This window comes from Grammomys surdaster, unplaced genomic scaffold (genome assembly GCF_004785775.1).
Source record: "Grammomys surdaster isolate TR1022 unplaced genomic scaffold, NIH_TR_1.0 125767, whole genome shotgun sequence".
NCBI lineage: Eukaryota > Metazoa > Chordata > Mammalia > Rodentia > Muridae > Grammomys > Grammomys surdaster.
The window spans coordinates 1,008,445-1,030,987 of NW_021620598.1; the positions used below are offsets into that span (position 1 = coordinate 1,008,445).

Sequence of the window (22,543 nt, forward strand, 5' to 3'; positions counted from 1 at the left end):
GGGGTGGGGGTATAGGGTGCATGTTGGGGTGGGGGTATAGGGTGCATGTTGGGGTGGGGGTATAGGGTGCATGTTGGGGTGGGGGTATAGGGTGCATGTTGGGGTGGGGGTATAGGGTGCATGTTGGGGTGGGGGTATAGGGTGCATGTTGGGGGTGGGGTATAGGGTATGTGTTGGGGTGGGGGTATAGGGTGCGTGCTGGGGGCGGGAGTAGTCAGTAAGCTCTGTAGTTGTGCTCCTGAAAGGGCACGGTGGGACCCATGTCCCTCCCTGTTGGAACAGGCTTTAGAACTAGGACTAAAGGAGGACTAAAGGAAGGGTGGCTCAGAGGGTGGGGCACTCACATTCCTAGCCTGGCTGTGCTCACACACCGGACTTTCCTTGGCCTGGCAGCATGACAGCCCCCAGGCCATTCTGTATGCAGAGTTCTGTCCGTTTCTCTGAGGTTACCTGGGGCTGGGAGCAGGGGACAGGAGGTGACTGGCTCTGTTTCTGTGGTGCCACAGAATTAGTCCTGGGAGCTGTCCCCTCCCCTCTGGCACCTGCACGCTGGGGAAGCTGCGTCTCTAGCAGTGTGCCTGAAACACAGGCTGCACAAATCAAGGTACTACCACTCCAGCCCTGTGACTTTGGGTAACTGTGGCAGCCTCTCTGGTCTCACTGTGCTATGGGAGATGATGTCACTGCATTATAGCTTGAGGTAAGTGTGGCTCTGTCTGGACGAAGGCCTGGCACGAGGTCTAGCACCATCAGTGGCTCGTGGTTCTTGTAATTGATGATCAAGGGGAGACACTTGGAAGGGGGTTAGCTCTATGCCAGATGAGGGTTAGGTTAGCAATAATCCCATTTTATAGACAGGCAAGAAGAGGTTCAGGTAGGCACATGGTTCATTCATGGTTATCAAGACAGAGGTGCCCCAGACTCCTGGCCAGCTCCTGGTAAGCTCTGCCCTCTCTGGAGTCAAGGTCATGCAGTACTTTCTTAAGTACCATTTGGGTGTCCTAGGGAAGGTGGAGGCCTGAGAATCACTCACCTGGTTCATCAGTAAATGTATCAAACCATCCACGAACATTTGTTGAGAACATGGCTCCCACCGAGCCCCATGGACTTGGTGGGAACTCACCATTGCAGACATGCTGTCCTGGGTTCCTGTCCTGATGACAAACTAGTCCGCAGCTGTCTCCTGATTCAGGAAGAAGCCCTGGAAGTTGGGGTCAGGGAAAATCCCCCCCATGGAGAGAGCTGGGAACCGAAGAGATCACAGAGATAAGGATGTGGAGAATGATACGGGTTATCACAGGCAAAGGCCAGGAAGCTGGAGGATGTGCCAGACTTGTAGGCACTGTGGCTCTACTTCAGGCCCTGGATGGGTCACAGTAAGAGACAGAAGCCACAGGCTGGGCAACCAGAGCCTCTACCCCTGGGTACTTGACTAGCATCCCTTCCCTACCTTTCCCCACAAGGAACCAGGTTTTCCAGAGTAACATCCCTCAGTATCCCTCCAGGGATGGATTACCTGAGGATCACAGCGACGATGAGGTGGATGGTTGGGACCTGCTGCCTCCCTGTGGCTCGTTTCCAGGAACACTTTATGGATCCCGCCTCACTCTGCACGTGAGTGTGTGGGCGCACATCTCAGAAGGATGCTCACCCAGGAAGTACATCGTTGCTGGGGGATGTGCACCTGTGGGTTACAGGTGACCCTCCTCTATTCCAGGGGCTCTGGAGGCCCTGGGGTCAGCCACCATCATGCCTCTGCTAATGAGGCCTCTGTGCGTCTTGCCGGTACATTCCTAGCCTGGTGAGCCACCCCCGTCACCCAGGAGTCAGGTCCTAGTCCTGCCACTGAGCTGCAGAAGCATTGCCCAAACTGAGCAGCCTCCCCGAGATTCAGTGTCTGGCCAGTAAATGTGATGACATCGTGAGGTCTCAGGGTAGGTACATTAACCTTCCAGGTCCCTTGGTGAAGAAGGGACCCTTAGTGGCTGGTGTCCCAGGGATGCTAGAAGCCACACACATGGAAATGGTGTAAACCAGCCTTTAAAAATGGGTTCATAGCTTCAGAACTTCCTGGCCTAGCTATGGACTCCACCCAGGCCTGGGTGAGGTATGTGGGATGAACCCTTCTCCCAACTGTGTCCTAAGATTGAGGTGGACACAGTCAGTTTCTGAGCACTGGTCAGCTACCCTCAGGGCAGCTCATGGCGAGACAGAGTGACTGATGGTTATTGGACTCAGATGATTCAAGACAAGCCCCCCACGGACATACCCGTAGCCTGTCTCCTCCACAGTCAGCCAGTCTCTCATTAAGACTCCCTTCCCAGATGATTTTGGTGATTAAACTAACCAGCACACAGTGGTAAGATTATTTCTTCTCTCTCCCTGGACATGTTAGAGGATGTGTGGAGTTCTCCAGCTTCAGAGCTGGAGCTCTGTCATACACAGGACAGCAGTATGAGAGCCCATATGGCTTTAACAGGTAGTGATCTGCTTGTCACAGGGGGTATGCAAGAAGGGGGTCTGCAGTGTGAGAGCCCATATGGCTTTAACAGGTAGTGATCTGCTTGTCACAGGGGGTATGCATGCCAGCAGCAATTCCAGGTAGCCACCACATGCTCCCTGCTTGTGTGTGTGTGTGTGTGTGTGTGTGTGTGTGTGTGTGTGCTGGGGATCTGAACTCCTGGTCCTTGCCTATTTGCAAGCGCTTGGTCCACCGAGTCATTTCTCCAGCCCTTCAATTTCTTCAGCAAAGTCAGTTTGCCAAGTGATGTCCGCTGCCAGCAGTTGCTTACCTGTACCCCTGCCAACACTTGGTACCATACGGCTCTAGGTTTTCCTGGCTCTTGGGTGGGTGCTGGTGCTGCCGTGAGCCTTGGAACCTCTCCATGGTTTCTGGCCGCCTACCTTCCTCCTTTCTGAAATACTCAAGTCTTTTGCCTAGTCAATTATTTGGGGGCAAGGATAGCCTGTCTTTTGGTTGGTTTTAGTGGTGTGGGGATGAAACCCAGAGTATCATTCATGCTAAGCAGGTTCCCTTACCACCAGGTTGTCCCCCTGGCCAGCTCTGGTGTTTCTCTTTCTTACTGGTTTCTGGAGGGGCTTGGTGTGTTCTGAGTGGGAAATGGGTCCTTGGTCACTTGACTCTTGACAGATCGCCTTCTGTCTTCTTGCTCTACCTTCTTACTCACAGAGCCACCAGATGAGCAGAAGCCCTGGATTTGGGTGTGAATGAACATCTTTGCACTTTTCCTCCTGGCAAGCGCTCCCTGTGCCCTGCTGACAGGATCTTTGCTCTCTGGATCACGGAGATTCTTTCCCTTGACCCACAAAACCATACTGCTGACTTTTCAGGCTTGAGCATTGGAGTCACTGGGAATGGGAGTACTCGGTGTGAGTGAGGTGTGTGTGTGTGTGTGTGTGTGTGTGTGTGTGTGTGTGGTCCCACTTTGTGTTTCTCCTTGTGGACACCATTGGCAGGCACCATGACTCTTCTCTGCCATCTTGATTCCACAAGGGCCTGGGTCTGCCCTAGCCCCTCACTCTACCGGCTCATTCAGAATGGGACAGGAGTGTCTGACATCACCCTAACAACAGGCTTCTTCATAATCACCTCTGCTCCCTGGGACACTTGAGACCAGGGGCCTCTTTCACACGTAATCTCTCTGACTTCAAAGCCTGACCCGGCACCTGGCTTAGGTTGATAAATGTTTCTCGAATGGATGAATGCACAGGGCGGAGGGTCCCGAACAGTGGGGAGTCCATTACAATCCCTCCCTGGACTGTTGTCTGTGCGTGCATCTTTCCGTGGCCTCCTCGTGACCTACAGCACCAACTCCCCCACTGCCTTAGGTTCCTATTCCAGGCTGGACTCTGAACACCGTGGCCTGACAGTGCCACCTCCTGGCTTACCATGCTGCCCACTCTCACTAGTTTCCCCTGACCGAAGGCCAGATGCCCGCTTCCCTGTGCCTTTGACCTGGGCTGGCTCTTTTCCAGCATCTGGAGGGTAAAGAAGGGACAAAAATCTGGTGAACTCTGCCTCCCTCATGGGCATGCGGTGACTGTGGGACTTTTGACATGGTTGCTGGCCCCCCTGAGCTACAGCCAGGCATATGTCCATCACCCAGGGCGGCTCTGGGGTGGAAGTAACTGCAGGAAGAGGGAAGAGTCAGCTTTTGCAAAATCCTTCTTCTTCTTTTTAAAAATCCTGCATATATACTCGGTTCATTTATGGGTTTTGGATGCATTTTTTTGTTCTCATTTAACTAAAAACGGCCTTGATTTTTTAAAAAAAAGAGAGAGAAAGAAAAAGAAAAAAAGGAGTGAGGGGGAGAGCGGAGCTGGCACGTAGCGGGCCCATCTGCTCTAATTACTTGTGGTATTTTGAAAGAAGGGATTTAAACCTGCTGAGACACTGAACTTCGGGAAGCGGCTGTGGGGCTGCAGGGACTGTGCCCACCCCGCCCGGGCGGCTGGGCTCAGTTAAGGATTCTGTGCTTGCCTGGGCTGCCTCCCATCAGGGCTGGACTGTGAGGCCTAAGGAGGGGACTTCTCTTGTCTCTAGGAGCCAGGGCCTCAGAGACCAGTTGGGCACTGCAAGGCTGGACTGAGAACGCAGCCTGGTGTGCTGGTGCCAGCAGTATGGTGTGGTCAGAACTGTGGCTTTGTGTGATGGTCACATAGGGAGTCTCTGTGTCACAGAGAATTCACAAAGGCCAAATAGAGACATTGCCTGGCACACAGTTGGTGTCTCATCGTGCTATTAGCTGGCTGTGGCCACCCAGTGTTGAGAGCACAGATAATTAAGGTTTCTTTTACATAGCTGATGGATCCAGACAGCACTCTCTGAGCTGAGCAGGGAACAGTGAGTGCCTGGTGGCCTCTGGGGGCAGGCTGGGGGTGGGCACTCATGTCCTCTTTGATGTCCCATTCTCTTACTTTGTACAGTTAAGTACGCTTGCTGCACAGCCTGGGGCAGGAATGGAGCAGCTTGGGAACATTGTCTGTCTCTGATGGTGCTTAGGGAAGCCAGTCAGTGTGACAGATGTGTGTCCTACCACAATCCCCAGGACAATTAGTGAGGTCTCCACTAACCTCTCACTTTAGAGATCAAAGTACTGAGTCTCAGGAAGCAAGCTGACTTGCTATGAAGGAAGTCCCCACAAGGATCAAGGGGAGCCGGATCAGGGAGGGAAGCGTGGTGCCCTTGGGACAGCCACAAGGTGCCACTTGAATGCCTTTCACCAGGGGAAGAGCATAGTACAGAATTATGTTTCCTCTGAGCAGAATGGGTTCAAGGTCCTGGGTATGGGAGCCAGGAATCGAGAGTATTGCCCAGGTCTGAGCATCCTGCTGCCCTGAGCTAGACCTCGCCACTCTGGCTGTTTACAGCATCAGCTATGGCTGCCTGCTGGTGGAACACAGTGGGCCTTGCTGTGTCTATCCAGTTCTTCTTATGGCTGCATCCCACCTGGCTTCCAGGAACCCTTGCAGGTGTCTCCTTGTTAGCTAGCTGCTCTGTTGTGTGCAGGCTTGGGACCTTCCATTGGTCTTGTGTGAGCGAGGAGCTGGGCCAGAACCTGATGTCCAACTCCTGGTACAACCCTTGCCTTTTCTCTTGACAGAACCTTTATAAACCACATCTGTGGTACTTTTCTGCTGTGTCAGGTGTGTGTGTGTGTGTGTGTGTGTGTCTGTCTGTCTATCTGTCTGTCTGTTAGACTGTCTTTTAACATTAGAATGTCTATTGTGGTCATGTCTATTGAGACGCAGAGTTAAGTTCTGGGAAGCTCTGTGAGACGTCAGAGTCCCAATTGGTGCATAGCCCGGTGTAGGGGGTTGCCTGCCTCAGTCTGTGGGTGTGTTCAGTAGGAACCACCTATCCTGGTGTCTTGGCTTGGGGCATCCTGACTGTGGGCTAGGGACCCGTTGCTGGAGGTCTGGGCTCTGGAGTCTCTGGTAGAGGAGCCTGGACTGGGGTCAGGGTGTGAGCTTTGTGGTCTACTTTTACTGAAGCCCTTGGGGGCCCAGCTTGAGGAAGGTTTGTCGAAAGCCTGTTTCTTCCTTTTCCCTGGCTTGGTGGGCTCTTGCTGTCTTACTAATGTTACAGTCCATTCCCCTAAAGTCCCCATACAGCATTTGTCTTGAGCTGTCCTGCATCTTTGGGTGGCTTTAGCTTGAGGTTATGGCCTCCACAGCTTGTTCAGGCAACTGAGGCAAAGACTACCTCTCCTCAGGACCCAGGGAGGCACAGAGTGGCTTCCCTTGACTTGTTCTGTATGATATGCCCTCATGGGACAGAGAGGACTATGCTATCTTGTGTCACCAGTGAGCTGGGGATGTACAGGGATGCTGAAAGGCTGGTCAGACCTGGGAGGAGGCAGGCGTGAGGGTCACTGTACTGGGGCATGATAGCCTCAGCCGGGGCTGATGTGGGTAGCCTCCCCCTGACACCGGCCTGACTCTCTGGTGGCCCCCACGGACAGCAGAATAGGCTGGGCTTCAGCTCCTCCCCTTCTATGGCTGAGTCTTATCGTACAAATGAGAGAGAGGCAGCTGCTGTGCATTGAGGCATCGGAGTGGTCAGTGAGGCCACCGAGTACTGTCTGGCATTGTCTGCAGCCTGCACGCAGTCAGGAGCCACCTGTCTGTTCAAGGAGCTGTCTACATGACCAGCTAGGCTTAAGTCCTTTTCCTAGGGGGGAAAGGCAACTCCAGATAGCCACATGAGAGCCAACAGCACATGACACAGCTCAGGCCCCCAGAGATCCTGCCCGAAAGCCATGAGTGGATCCACTGCTGTTTCATCCGCCCACACTTCCTGGTGAATCCCAGACTTGACACACTATGTCTATGATGGTATCTGAAACAGGAAGTGTCCTTGACTTCCGAACACTACTGAGCTGATGGCACACATATCTGTGCACACACGCACATTCAACACACATGCAGGCCTACACATGAATGTATATATTCAATAAACATACAAGCCTATTCTCACATTTGTGATACACACACATGCACATGCTTGCTTGCATGTATGTGTGCATGTGCATGTGTATGCACACACACACACGTGCACACACACAGAGTTTTTTCCTTTTCTCCTATCCTTATCATCTGCCTCTCATAACTCAGCCACTGCTTCTGTGCTGCCTCTGTCCTCTCTAGCAGGCTGCTGTGCGCCTGCTCACTCTCCCACTCAAGATTAACGTCTGAGACGATTCATTTGCCGTCTCTGCACAGAGTCCCAGCAAAACAAAAGATGAGCGATTCTGCATATTGGAAAGGTGGGGAAAATTAATTAGGAATGGCAAGGGACCCACTCCGCAGCGCTGCACCTTCTGCTGCTGACTTGGTGGCTGCTGTTGTGGCCCCAGTGGGTGTGTGAGTGACAGGCTCCTGGACACTGGGCAGCTGGTGGGTCCCTGCCCGCTCAGTATGGCCTTGGGCCATACTGCCTACGACCTATCCACTTCTCCTAGCCCCTGGCCTTTGCATGCCAGCACCCAGGGATACAGAAGAGACATCTGATTTAAGTTTCTGCCATAGTAGGAGGGGATGTCCCCCAGAGGTGGGAAGTCTGCAGTCTAGACTCTGGGCTTGGGAGCTGTGGTCCTACCTCTGGTCTCTCTGAGCCTTAGTTTCTCTATTGCAAAAGGGGGTTACAGCCTAGTCGGGGTTCTGGGGCCAGTGACAAGTGGCAGTTTCATCTGAGACACTACTTAAGCTGTGCTGTAGCTGGTCCCTTTGGAAGTGGCTTAGGAAAGCCTGTCTTTAAGGGGGCCAATGGGAGCACTCTGCGGGTAAGGAGCACCTGACAGAGGTGAGGTCTGGGCAGGCTGTTTGAAAAGCTCACCCACAGCTTCCCTTCTAGCTTCTGGGCTTGGGTAACTATTTTGTTTTGAGCCGCTGTGGAAAAGTGAGGTACCAGAACACCTCGAGAGGAGGGAATGAGTTGGCAGGCTTGGGGCGGGTCTCCTGCAACGTGGTATCTAAAGAACACTACCAGGAGTCCAGCCCTCTGTACCCAAGTCCACCATGGAGGTAGTGAGGGTGCCCCCAGTGTCAAACATTCTGAGCACCAGAACGCAGGCGATGACACCGGGATCCAGTTCTTCCTTGCACAATGGGAACACTCTGCCACCTGGGCTGGCTCCTGAGAGGGTGACGAAGATTAGCAAGTGGGCGGGCATCCTTACTGGAGTTGTCATTCTGGAGCTTGACTGGCAGGTCCTAGGGTGGGACTAACACTTGGAGGGTGCAGAGGGGAGAGTGCTAATTTACAAGTTCTTCATACCTGCAGTCAGTCAGAGCGCCGGCTGGCTTATTCCAGTTTGCATTCATCGTTCATCTATGTACCCCCTGAACGTATCTTCCCTGAGGGCCACCTAGCTCAGCCCTCTGCCAGGTGTAAGACACACGGGGGCCGATCTGAACACTGGCCCTGTGCTGGAGAAGCCTACAACAGACCACCAAGGTGGAGAGGGGGACCTGTGTCTGAGGAGGGGGGTGATCAGGGGATACCTCTAGAGGAGATGGCTTTGGCGTTGGGCCTTATGTGCATGAGCCATGGGTTAGCACCTTTGATGTGAGGGTGGCAGGAGACAAAGTCTGAGGATAGCTCCAGGCCTAACTGCTTATGGAGCAGAATAGTGACAGTCAGGCTGTTGGGAGAACCATGGGAACCTGGGCTGGTTTGTCTGAGAGTCAACTGGGGTAGGTTCAGGAGCCCTGTGCACCAGGCCACCAGGACTGCGTTTTTCCTGGAGACAGTGGAGGAGCCATGGAGAGATTTGGAGGTGCCACAGGAAGCCTGTGATGAATGCAGCCTCTTCCCTGATCAGCCAGGCTGAAGGCTCCTCCCAGGGAGCCTGTGGGAGCTACTCAGGCAAGAAGCATCTGTGGGAGACAGAGCTGGTGGCTGGCCACCCCCAGGGGCTTCTTTGCATCAACCGTTAGCTTGAGCAAGAATGCAGGTGTTTGGGATCCTGGCTCAAACCCTTTTTGCTCCTGTGCAAGCTCAGATGTGCTTGCCTTCTCTGTGCTAGCACTTCCCGTGCCTGAATGGGGAGCTCCCAGCAGTTTCATCCCAAGGGTTAACTGAGCAACTAGATACAGAGGGGTTTAACATAGAAGGGTGGTTATTTTTATCGTTTTGGGTTGGAAGAGAGAGCCTGGCTCTGGCCCAGCACTCTGGGTACCCAAGTGCTATGCTCTGGGTATTTCACTTAGGTATAGCTGTATACCATAGCTTCTGTGCCTCTGGGAACCATGATGGTAGACATCTCCCTGGGTAGGTGAGAGGCCCCTGAGCTGCCTCTCTGTGGATGCTCCTCAGTATCTCATAGGGTCATCTCTCAAGGATGATCTGTGACCTAAAAACATTTTGGGGTCAGGCCTGCTCAGGAGTACCTGGGGCTTCCACTGTCCTACACTCTAGGCCCAGGAAATGGGTTCAGCCAGAGGGTCACTCTACCCCAGAAATGCCCACTTTGGGCCTGAATGCTTGCTCTGGAGAAGCAGAAACTAGGGCCAGGCAGGCTCTGTTTCAGCTGCTTGCTATAGAGAAGCGTCTGTAGCCCCATCAGCTGTCAGGGAACCCAACTTCACGCTTCAGGGGGACCCTGTAATGATTGACCATGAGGAGGTCATTTATATTGGCTAAGCGAGCCTAATTAGGTTTGATCTGAAGGTTAGCAGAAGCACACAGAAAAGCTGTTAAGGGGTTAACCTCAGAGAGATTACGTTGTATTCAGTGCTCTGTTAAAGTTTGAATTAATTTTTCCCATGGGTTTGCTCACATTCTAATTTTCAACTAAATGAGACATCTGTTTCAGAAAAGGAAAATTTGCTCTGGTTGTCATGGCAACTATCATTCTGTAAGAAAATTATTCCAATGGTTACTTTAGAACAGAAAGACAGAGATTCGGGACATAAAGCCGCCTTCGGCTCAGTCGGAATTCTGATGGGCCACCCTCCATGGCTAAGAGATGCCTTGGATGGAGAACCCAGTGGCAGGGGGAGGTAGAGCCAGGTCCAGGTATTAGGTCATGGTGGAAGTTGGTCCAGGGGCCCTTGGGCATCCCAGTATCGTGGCCTGAGCATCATGGGTGACATTCCGAAGTCAGGTGGCAGTGAGGGCCAGGGCAGTGTGTATGTGTGTCTTTCCTGGGAAATGCCAGACAGCCATACAGAGCCACATAGAGAGCTGGTCACTGTGGTTATCCACTGTGCTAAGCTTCACTGAATACAAGCGCATCGATGCACCCCCCCAAATAGCACTGGAGGCTCCAGTGCAGACTGTACACTGAAGATGGTACCTCCTTTGTCTCCTGGGCCAGAAGCAAGTGGCAGCCCAAAGGCCTCAGTGAGGTCCCTGGAGTCTGCTCAGATCTTAACGGTTGGCATAGCCACCTAGGCCTGCCCAAAACCCAGGGAAAGCCCTCGTTGAAACTACCTCAGAAATATCTTCCAGAAACTTCCTTTCAGGCTCTGCCTCCCTCTACTTCCCAATGGTAATGATAGCTAATAGCATCCGGGGGCATTGCCTGTGTGGAAATATTTCCCTGAGGCAATCCGGCTGCCCTCATCAGTCCCTCTTCCTCCATGTTGTAGGGCACAGTAGCTGCCCTCAGGAGTCGAGCTTGGGAGAGGTGAAGGGCCATTCTGGGGCAGATTCAGTATGGCTGACCCCAGACCTCCAAGAGCTGAAGTCCTGCTGACTGCTGCTCCCTACCAGACAGGAGCTCGCCTGTGCTTGCTTTGGGGGTGAGTTGTTGGGAGTCTCATGGCCCACAGGTGGGTGGGGTGAGCCAGGGAGGGAAGGAGAGGTCAGAGACAGGTGTGGGAGAAAGTTCAAGACCTGCTGAGGTCTGATTCCCAGCCTGCTCTGCCTGGAGTGCTGTGCTCCTGGGGTGAGTGGCTCCTCTGGGTATCCCCACGAGAGAGTCGTGTTCAGTTTTCCCTCCAGAGCGAGGTTCGGGAGTGCTGAGGGGAAGCTGGTTGGCAGAGGTGCTCCGGGCTGGCTTCCAGGGTTCGTGGGATATCTGCTGTGTTTCTGAAAGCTGCACCCTGTAGTGGCTCAGGAGAACTAACGGGCATCTTTTCCCATATGGATGAGGCCCTGTGCTGCATCAGACACAAGCCGTGCCCCGTGCCGTCTGCCGGCAGGACGCTGAGGGGCAGGATGCTGCTGTGTCCTTTTGGACCCCGACTCCTGTCGCTTCGGCTGCACAGCTCTGAGAATCCTAGACAGTGTGGCAGGCACAGTCCAAAGGATCTGTAAAGAGAAGCTGCCAGTGCCAACCACGGCCATGACACAAAAGGACTGACCCTGTGACCAGGGCATGCACCTGGACCAGGGCGGGGGCGCGCTGTTTAGTTAAAACTATCTAGCTGAAGTTTTGCTTCTTGCTCTCAGCTCCTCTGAGGTCTCCTCTCCTGCATTCTCACTAGAACGGTCAAAAATGCAACTTGAAAATCCCTGCTGTAGACAAAGCCTTACACCCAGGCTTGGCGGGTGGCTCCTAGGAGGTGTCCGTGGTGATGGGTGTGGTGGGGATGATGGTGGTAGTGGAGGTGATGGTGATGATGATAACAATGGTAGTTTCGATGAGAGACGATGGTGAAGATGATGGTGGTGGTGACGGAGATGAGGATGATTGTGCCAGTAGGGATGATAATGGTGATGTCCACGTGGGGGTGACAGCGGTGACAGTGGTGATGACATACTGGATAGGGGTAGTGAAAGCGATGATGTAATGGCTGTGGTGGAGGTGACAGTCGCACTGGGGATGGTGGTTATGGATGTGCTGATGTGGACGGTGGAGGTAACGGTGATGGAGGAGATGGAATGGAGGCGTGGCGTCAGGGCGCTGAGTCCTCAGAACTCCCGGCACAGGGCTCCTGAGGACTCAGGTATCTTTGAGTCATGGTCACCCTAATTCTCTTAAAACTCACCCGTGTTCAAGGTCACACAGGTGCAAGTAGTGGACCATCATGACCTCAGTCAGTTTGGTTCCAGGTTCCTTAAAGCTGTGTGGAGAGCAGGGGAGGGGGGAGAAGTGGGAAGGGGAAAAGGAGAGGGGAGAGGGAAAGGGGGAAAGGAGAGGGGAGAGGGGGAGGGGTGGAGAGATGTTTTCCTTCAGGAGACTGCTTAGCTTTCCACAGATGGACATGAGCAGGCCTGAGTAGGCATGTCTGAGGGAGGAGGCTCCTGACTGACCCACCTCTGCCCAGTGCTGTTCTTTCAATGGAGGGTTCTGGTCTAGCTAGATAGACACTTCCCATGTGTGAGAATCCTGTGGGAAAGGTGACCATTCTGTGGCTGGGCCTTGATCCCTGGTTCTCCCTTTACACACCTGGAGTGAGAATCATGGCCTCCTCTGGCCCAGGGACAGAGTCACCTTCTTCCCAGAGCCTGCTCCAGTGGGCAGAGCCCACATGCGGAGCCAAGCTGCCTCTAAATGCCTGGCGCTTAGGAGTCGGGACTGGGGTGGGGCCGGATGGTGTGCGCTGCATGGCATGGCTCTGGCAAGCTTTCCTGGATCTCTGTGTGATGAGGGACCAACCTCAGCTTTGAGGTGCTGGCTATGACATAAGGTACCAGGGCTCATCAGTGTCCTGATCACAGTCACCAGAGGGCCCTCAGCCCCATTTACACAGTACTTACCTGCCTGCAGGGCTGGGGCCTGATACAGAAAAAGGACCTTTGATGCCCCCCCCCAAGTGACACAGGGTGACCACCGATCCTTCACACAGGTCCTGCACTGCATTGCAAGTTTGATGATAAAGACAGTAGGTCTGGGTCTGAGCGATGGCTCCACTGGCCCTGTGTCACCTGGGCATCTTCCCTTCTTGTGTAACACCTAGCGAAGACCTCAGTCATACGGCACAAAGGCTACTAGGATAAGGCTGGGAGTTCCTCAGTGGGGTTCTGTGGAACTTCTGGGAATCCTAAGTAGGGGTGTTGGTGGCTGCCATCGGTGTAGAGCCCTTGGGTTTACAGGTAGGGGTGTCAGCCATGTTGGCCAGGAGTAGGATTCAGGTAGCAACTTGGGGTCCATGAGGGGTCATGAGGGCAATGTCTGGCCTGATCAGCTCACAGCGTGTGTGGTGGCGGGCAAATTAAAGAGCTGCTTGCACCACCTGGCTGCATCTGCTCCTGGGGTCTGCCTCACTCCGTTTGGCTCCATTGACAGCAGCTGGCTGCTGTTCTTGCAAAAGTCCTCCAGACATTCCCAGTTTCATTTGGTTGAGTGAGCTCCCAGGTGTCAAGCTCTGTCCTCATAGCTGCTTAGCCCTGTGACCCGTACCAGTCTCTGTGACTGAGCCATGCTCTTAAGACACCCCCTAAAGCACCCCTCTTCTCTCCTAGGCAGCCCTGGTTTTATGGCTGGGGATTCAACCTTCCGCGAGGCCAAGCACTCTTGGAGAAATGGAATCTCATCCCAGAAGGAGTCGACATCCTTATAACTCATGGACCCCCTCTGGGTAAGGTCTTCTGTCTCTGGTTTGCCTGGGCTGGAGGCTTTGGAGGATGGGGTGTCTGGTGTCTGGGGCTGTACCCAAGGAGCCCTGGGTTGGTCTGGTGGGTTTAACTTGCTGGAGTGCCACTCTTACCAAGCCAGTGTCCCCAGGGCTGAGAGCTCCACCTCCCAATGTTGCCCCTGTCTAGTGTGCCCCTACTGTGGTCTGAGCTGAGGCTGTGGATCACCTGTTGTCCCTTATAGGATCCACTGGCTTCCTGCCTGGGGTCCCTCAGCTCACCCCAGCCTGCCCCAGCCTGCCCCAGCCTGCCCCAGCCTTCCCCAGCCTGCCTCAGCCTGCCTCAGCCTGCCCTAGCTGGCCCCAGCCTGCCCCCTCTGCTTTCCTTCTAACCTGCCTCCCAGTTCCCTCCCTTTTCCCATGATGCTGATGGCCCCCAAGCCTGCATCTTGTTTAGCCGCTATAGCCTCCTCATTGCCCTCCAGGCCTGGGTACCTGCTCCTGCTCCATTTTCAGTGGAGGAAGCCCTGAGGCCAGGGCCTCTGCTGGGACAGCACAACAAGATGCTGACCGGGCTTGTGCCCCTCCCCCACAGGGCCTCCAGCCATTGGGCCAAGTCCTTCCTCAGTTTCACCTGAGCCACGTGGTTCTGTGGCCTTCCTCTTCTCATCCTAGTTCCTGCTCTCTTCCTTTGCTTCCTCCATCTTATTTCCTTCCCTCCTTCCTCTTCTCCTCTTCCCCTTCTGTTCTTCTGATTATGTATCCATCCATCCATCCTCACCTATTCATCCATCCTTCATCTATCTACACACCCTCTATCCATCCATCTACCCATCCATCCATCCATCTACCCATCCATCCATCCATCCATCCATCCATCCATCCATCCATCCATCTGTCTCCTTTGGTCTCGCTGCTCTCCAGATGCCCTGCCCCAAAGCCACAAAGCACACTGCACACCTGCTTTGGGAATGCCCCTAGGCACCATGCCCCAGCAGGTGCTAATGTACTTCATTTCAGATTGTAGTCATCAGGGAAGTTGGGGACACTAGAGACCCCCACTCCAGTCCCATCTTAGCCCACATTGCCACATAAGGATGGCTTCCAGATTCTAGGGCAGCACTTCTGTCCATTGGATGAGGCCAAGGTGCAGAGATGTGAACCAGTCTGTGCAATCTGGAGGAGCTGTGGAGATTAGGACCTAGCTCTACCACGAAGCCCAGTCCTACTCACCACCCACTGCATGTCTGTCTCCTCCCTCCCCTCCATCCCCCTGCCTGGCTGTGCTCTGGGTCTCAGCACCTCCCTAGCGATGAAGCTTGCTGGGCACACTGAGTTGAAGCTCTCCAACCCTTGCTGGCAGCTCCGTAGCTTCTCTCACCCACCCAAACAGAGAGGGGCCAGCAGAAACCTGATTGCTCACTCGAGTCGCTGATTATTTTTCGTTTGTGTAGCCATGGAAAGATAATAAGCCACCACCATATGGGGCAGCTCCGGAAGGCTGGCGGCCAACAGACACAGTGGGCACCACGAGAGGGTGTCTCAGCCAAGGAAACTAGCTAGCTTCATGCTTCTGTGCACCACTCCCACCTCCATGTATCCCAGGCTGGGCTCAAACTTTTGATGTAGCCAAGGATGACCTTAAACTCATGATATTTCTGCCGCTACCTTCCCTGCGCTGGGATCAAAGCCTTACGCTATCACATCTACAGTGCCCTAGAGCTTCACGCCAGATAGGCAAGTAGCCTACCAACAGAGCTGGGCCACAGCTTCTGTGGGGTTTCGTAGAGAAAGTTTCTGACTGGGAAATTCCCCTCTAAGGCTATGGAGGCTCCACTTTACTTCCAGCCACTGGAATACCATGGACTCAGTTTGCCCGTCTCTGTAATGGGTAGCTCCAAACAGCCACTGGAGTAGCTACAGGCTGAGATCTGTAGTAGTTATATACACCTGGACCCGGGTGCTAGCCTCCCATGGGCTCTTGTATAGGAGTCTATTAGCCCTGTCAAGGAAGAGAGATTGTGCCTCCAGAAGCTTCGTAGTAATGGGGCTTTTCTCTGAGGCATGGCAGAGTTCTGAAGCTTGCTGCACTGGGAGAGAGGATCTATGCTGGGGCTGTAGCATGCAGGTCCCACCCAGTCTGCACTAATAGATGCCCGAGATGCAAGATGGCCGCTGTCCCTCTCAACGCCTGGTCTTCCCACACAGGCTTTTTAGACTGGGTCCCCAAGAAGATGCAACGCGTGGGCTGCGTGGAGCTGCTCAACACGGTCCAGAGGCGAGTCCAGCCTCGGCTACACGTCTTTGGCCACATCCATGAAGGTAAGTAGGCGGGCAGGAGGGGAGGGAACCTACGTGGGGTGCCTCTAACTGGCCCTTCAGAGGGAGTTCTTACCTTCCTTAAATCCTGCTCACTAGCGCCCTCTCTGACTTCTGCAAGAAATAGCCCACCTCTGTGGCCTATGCATAGACCACTTCACACACTTGCGGCCATGGTTAGCATGGCCATGCTGCTGGCTAGCAGAAGGTGAACTCACCGAAGTGGTGGGGACGTCTGCACCGTGGGCAGGTAGCTCACAGTCCTGACCACTCACACTGCCCCCCACGGCCCATCCTTGTATATCAGCGCACCTTCTTAGTCCTCAAGTGTTCTTCCTGGAGCCCAGTTTCAACATCTGATGCAAACCCTTGCTGTTGACTGTTCTGCTGTCCCTGTCTGTGGTTGGACCAGGGTTGTTGGGCCCTCACACCGCGTTCATCTAACAGTTTAATAACGTGGAAGCAAATAAACTCTGGCCATTTCTTGAGCATCTCTGAGCGCTGTTCTTGGGAGTCAGGATGGTGGAGATGCTCTCAGATGGCTGAGCAGCAGACAGGCAATCAAAGGCAGAGCATGGGAGCTCGTGGGGGAAGCCCAGGAACAGTGAGTTTATAATGCTGACTGACTTCTTGGGTCTTCTTGTGGGCATTCAGGACCAACCTATATAAGGTTGCCTGTGACCCAAACCACACCTGTACATATTTGTATAGGCAAAATGGTGCTCTAGAGAAGAAAGGGAGAGCGTCCCTTTTGGTGTGAAGATGGTGTGAACCAGAAGAAGGGACTTTAGCAAGCAGAGGTGGTGGAGAGGGCATGTGATGGAAGACAGGGATGTGACAGTGGTTACCGTGGTGATTGTGAGGAAACCAGAGATGACAATGAGGGTCACCGTGGTGATGACAGTGGTGACAAAGATGGCGGTGGTAACCCTCTGAAGATAGTGGGGATGGTGGGGATATCATGGCAGGGCAACGCTTTGTAAGGAAGAGGGTCTTGGTGATGGTGATGGTAGTGTGGTGATTGTCACAAGGAGGATGATGACTGGTGCTGATGAAGAGATGACATTGATGGTGTTGACAACAGCACTCATGAGGTGGTGGTGGTGGTGTTGATGGTGGTGATAGTATGGATAGGGATGATGATGCCATCCTGATGGCAGTGATGATGTCATGGTGATGATGGCATTGTTGGGGATAGCAACAAGGATGGTAGTAATGTAGTCCAAGGGATAGAACTGATGATGGGCATGGGGATGATGATGTCATCATGATGGGGGGATGATGATGTCATCACAATGGGGGATGATGATGTCATCACGATGGGGGTGATGATGTCATCTCAATGGGGTGATGATGTCATCACGATGGGGATGATGTCATCATGATGGGGATGATGTCATCATGATGGGGATGATGTCATCATGATGATGAGGAGGATGTCATCACCATTGGGATGCTGATGCCATCATGACGTTAGTGCAGTCTGTGGACATAGCACACAAACACATCTGATCCTATCTGGTGAGATGGTGATACTGGGGGACTGTGGAAATCAGGTGTCTATACCTGATCACATCTAATAAGCTGACAGTAGTCACAGAGACCATGCTGATGACACCTGCTAGGGAAGACAATATGAGGATAGTGATGACTTGCTATGTGCTCTTCCTGTGATGTGCACTGACTTTAGCACTGTATTTGAGCGTTGACCTCACTTGGTCCTCCTGGCAGGCTCAGAAGGACCTGTTATCACTTCCATTTGACAGATAAAAAGACCCATCTTTGTGAGCTGTCATAGCTTGCCCCAGACACTTCCCACCCTCTATGGCAGAACACCTGTAGCTGCCACAGCCACCAGAAAGCTCCAGACAATGGTCTGACAGGTGTGTGCTTACTTTCCAGGGTATGGTGTCATGGCGGACGGGACCACCACCTATGTGAATGCGTCCGTGTGCACTGTGAACTATCAGCCTGTGAATCCTCCCATAGTCATCGACCTGCCCACACCCCGGAACTCCTGACTGCTGCCCACCCCTGTTCTGCCTGCCCATGTCAGCTCTGTGTGTCTGCCCGAGAGCCTGGATCCCCTAACCCAATTCCTCCCATGCAGAACAGCTCGGACAGTCCATTTGGCCATGGGACCAGCCAGCAATGTCTAGAATCTTTGGGATAGAAGAAATCGCCTTTGTCAGTCTTCTGCCGCCTGCAGCCGGGGCCTTGAGCAGCCCCGTTGTGGGGCACCAGGCTCATTTCTGTTTTCTGTGTGTGCATCTGCTCTTCACTCTAGGGCCTACCTAGCAAGCTCACAGTCCTGTCTCACTTGGGAAATGACAGAAGCTCCGTTTGACACCCTCTGGCTTTGAGAAGCTGCTGTTTTCGGATGGGATTTGGGAAGTTTTATACAAGATGTCTCACTACCCAAGTGTATCTGTGTGGCTTGTGAGCCCCGAAGTTGGGGGGGGGGGATGTATGGCCTGGGCACAGGTGGCTCTTCTCTGGCTGGAGGAAAGGAGATAGATTTGCTTCTTGTGTGTACGGGTCTTGGGAATGTTCAGGGACATCTCAGGAATTCCAACAGCCCCTGGCCAGGCCTAGAGCAGATGGCTTGGCTTAGTCCCCCATTCCTTCCTCAGGACCCTGCTGCCAATGTGGACAATGGCTGAGTGTCCCCAGCTTCTGCTCAGAGCCTGGATTTGGGCAGGGGTCGGGGGTGGGGTGGGGGAGGAGGCTTTGTTCTTCTGGGTGGCCAGAACCTGCTGGTTACTCATCACAGTCAGGCCATCTTAGATCCCCTGGGATCACACTTCTTTGTAGATCAAAGTGGCCGGGGGTTCTTCGGGCTGAGGCCCTGTGTCTGGTCATATACATGCCCCGTGTGTGTGGATCATGCGCTCCTCCAAACCAAACCAGGTCATTAGCATCTACAATGGGCTCCATTGACTGACTTCCCTTCAGAGGGTTCCAGGAAATTTGTCAGTACCACCGACTACCAGGAGGTGGCACAGTGACAGAGCCACCCTGGGTGCTGATGGCAGCTCCGCCTCTGGCTGCAGCCTTTCTTGAGTAAGGCCTGGGTGAGCCCATCTGCAGGGGGCAGAGCCAGCAGGCCATGAGTCGGGGGAGGCAGAGTCCATTGCTGTTCATTCAAAATGCCAATATTTGTTCTTTGTGGACTCTTTTTGTACTCATTCTGATTCTTAGTAACATGTTACTAAAATAGTATTCTTTGTCCCGACACTTGATGTTCTACACCCTTTATGTCATGCATCAGACACGAGGGCCTCGCTTGCTTGGCCTGGTTCCAGCCTTGGGGACCAGATATCCTGGTACCTTTATTCAGTATAATTTTGCTTTATCTACAGACATTCCTGCAAGGTAGGTACTTTTGCCCTGTTACAGAGATGAGGACACTGAGGCCAGAGAGGAGAGGTCACTTGCCTGAAGATGCACAGCACAAAGGGGGAAGCAATGAGGTTTGGACCTCCATCTCTGGCCTCACACCCTGTCACCACCAGAGTTCTCTCCCTGCAAAGAAGGGCCTGGGTGGAGAGTCTCGCTTAATTTGGAAGGGTCCTGTTCAAAACTGACTCTTGTTCATTCTCAACCAAGAGTCCCTCAGACCATAAGGAATTCTGAGGTTTAAGCCCAGCATCCCAACATCCTCTGAGATCCACTTGAAAGTCTTTCTCTGCAGGTGAGTGAGCTGGGCTCTGTGGCTCACTGTGGGTGAGGCTGCATTCCCAGGCCACCTTTGGTGCCCTACCTTGGCCAAAACAACTGTGTCCCACAGGCCACAGGACTGCGGGAATCTTGCTTGGGTCAAGTGGTTCCTGTGTGTGGGGGGACATTTACCAGGTCTCTCTTCGGTGCCTCAGATGCATGATGTGTTTGAGGCAGAGAAAATACATCTCCTGTGTGCTTTCTCAGCTCCGCAGTTTCTATGTGGACCAAGAACTATAAACTTAAAAAATCTCCTAGGGCATCTTCAGAATGCAGCATATTTTTATGTGGGGAAGAAAAGCTGTGGAGACAGCTGTCTTGAAGAGAAAATTCACTGAAAGTCCTCAAGATTTGAAAGATGGCGGCCTGCTCCTCAATCATTTTGGCATAACTTGATTGTGGCTGTAATTTTTTTGTCAAGCATGTCAGACAATAAAGTCTTTGTAAAAAGAAAAAGCCGAGTTCATCTGGCTGTTCTTTCTGTGGGTGTGTCCCTGGGTCATGAGGGGGCAGAGGGAGGAAGAACTCCAAGACCTAGTGACTAAAGACTGCCCCCCCCCATGTGTTGGGGTGACTGTACTCTCTGCTTATCTAACCCCCACCCCACTCCCCGTGGGCCCAGGGACTGCAGAGGCAGCAGACTGGATGTCTGAGCTTCAAACAAAGCAGTGTGGTGTGGCCCAAGTGCTGGATTATCCTGAATGTGACATGGCCAACCCAGCCATAGGCAGACAAAGGGTTCATGGATTGCCTAAGGGAAGAATCCCAGTCTCAGAGTCCCTCCCAGCTATGAAACTTCTACCATTCATCACCAGCTGTCTATCCAACTATTCATCTTTCCACAGTCATGCTCTTGCCTAATGATTCATACTTTCATATGTCCATCCATCTACTCAGAAAACAAGCACCCATCCATCCACCCATCCATCCATCCACCCACCCATCCACCCACCCATCCATCCATCCAACCATCCATCCACCCACCCATCCACCCACCCATCCATTCATCCACCCATCCATCCATCCATCCACCCATCCATCCAAATACCCATCCATCCACCCATCCATTCATCCACCCATCCATCCATCCACCATCCATCCATCCACCATCCATCCATCCACCATCCATCCATCCACCCATCCATCCATCCACCTGTCCATTCATTCACCTATCCATCCCCCCATCCACACATCCATCCATCCATCCATCCACCCATCCATCCATCCATCCATCAAGCTATTCAGCCAAACAGCTAGCCATCTATCCATCCACAGAATTATCCATTTATCTATGCACCAATAAAGCTGTCCATATATACACTCATCTGACCATACACTACTGATGAAACCATTAATTTACCAAGCCCCCTCAGGATATCACTCCACCCACCCATCCACCCATCCATCCACCCACCCATCAAGTAATCCATCCTTCTTTCCTTCCATCCGTCTTATATACGCTCCACCCAGCTCTCTATCAATCCACCCACAGCCATTAGCACTTCCCAAAGGGCCTGGCTTGGATGCAGAAATGCTGCTGCTGCTGGTAACAGGTTTAGGAGGGGGGACTGATGAAGGCAGGTATGAGGATAAAGGCCCTGGAGAGCCAAGGATGGCAGTAGACGTGGGCTGCCTGTCACTGGAAGGAGGTGTGGGCTTAGAGCAGGTGTCAGAGAAAGCCACATAAACAGGGACATAACTGGCATCTTAAGTAAAGCCAAGGGACACAACTGACTTAAAGCCATGGACCTGGGGCAGAAAAGGCTTGAGGAGTGGCCTGGGGCAGGTATGCAATAACAACGTCTCTATAATCTTTCCTCAGACTGGCCCCTCTGCCCAGAGCCTCATAGGCCTGCAGCATCCTGTCCTGGAACTTTGACTTCTGAGCCATTGTTCCTGAGACACTGGTCTGTCTGAGGAACCCCACCAACTTCTACCATAACCACTGGAGCCATGTAAGGTTCCTGCACAGGGTATGGTCCCCTGAGGCTGACACCTTACTGTCACCATACTGCCAGAGCTGCTTCAGTGTAGTCTCTGGGGCCCTCCTTCCCTTCCCCTCTTCCTTCTTCCTCACTTCACACATGAAGAAGGCACTCTACTACAGAGGTGTACTCCTCTGCAGCCCAGCTGAGACAGTAGCAGGGAACCAGTCTCCGGGGACTCACTAGAGCATGTGACTGTTTTGGGCCTCCTGTCCCTGTCCCTCCTAAGGGCTGGAATCACCAGACACAGGGGGCCATGGGGGTCAGAACCCTGCTTCTCTTGGTTGCACACATGAGCTGTAACCATCAAGCCATCTCTCTGGCCTCTTGCTGATCCTATTTAAAATCTCTAAATATTCTGGAAACAAGTCTCTTTCCCATCTCTGGGTTAGTTGTTTTAGTCCTATCCTCAGAGCAAATGTTGACATTTTTGATGAAGTTCAATTTGTCTTTCTCATTTCCTTGTTCTTTAGATATGGTTATCATTTGTAGCAGGTGTTTCCCAAAGCCTCATGAATTGACAGGTGGTCATCAGCCAATGGCTGGACTGGGGAGGTGGGGTCTAGAAGGAGGAAGTTAGCTTACTGTAGGTATATAGTTGAAGGGGGTGTTGGGAATCCAGCTACCCTCCTCCTTCCTGGCTGCCACAGCTGAGTAACCTTCCTCTGCCATGCCTTCCTGTTACATGTGCCACATGCCAAAAGCAACCAGGCCAATGGACCCTCTCTGAGCAGGTGAGCCGAAATGAACCTTGCTTTCTTAGAAGCGCTCCATCTTGGGTATTTTGCCCTGTTGAGGAAACGCTGACTCTACAGGTGTTGCTTTCATACTTGAAGCTGAGTGGATTGTCTCTCCTGTGTTAGTTCTGTTTCACACTCCTGTGCCACCCCAGCTCATCCTTTGGTGTGAGGTGTGCTAGGTTCATGTTTTGCGCACAGGCACTGTTCCTCTAACCCACTGCGCTGGCTGGTTTTGTGTGTCAACTTGAGACAAGAGTCGTCAGAGAGGAAGGAGCCTCAGTTGAAAAAATG

At 53.0% G+C, this 22,543-nt stretch overlaps 1 protein-coding gene across 1 annotated transcript in view; it reads left to right on the forward strand.

Annotated features, from left to right (window-relative positions):
* Positions 1-19,983, forward strand: part of Mpped1 (metallophosphoesterase domain containing 1) — a 67,389-nt gene extending 47,406 nt beyond the window's left edge. Inside the window, exons 4-6 of the mRNA XM_028788751.1 lie at positions 13,379-13,494; positions 15,697-15,810; positions 17,710-19,983. Coding sequence (XP_028644584.1) covers positions 13,379-13,494; positions 15,697-15,810; positions 17,710-17,828 — 349 coding nt within the window. The 3' untranslated portion in view covers positions 17,829-19,983. The remainder of the gene's footprint in view (positions 1-13,378; positions 13,495-15,696; positions 15,811-17,709) is intronic.
* Positions 19,984-22,543: the final 2,560 nt, after the last annotated feature.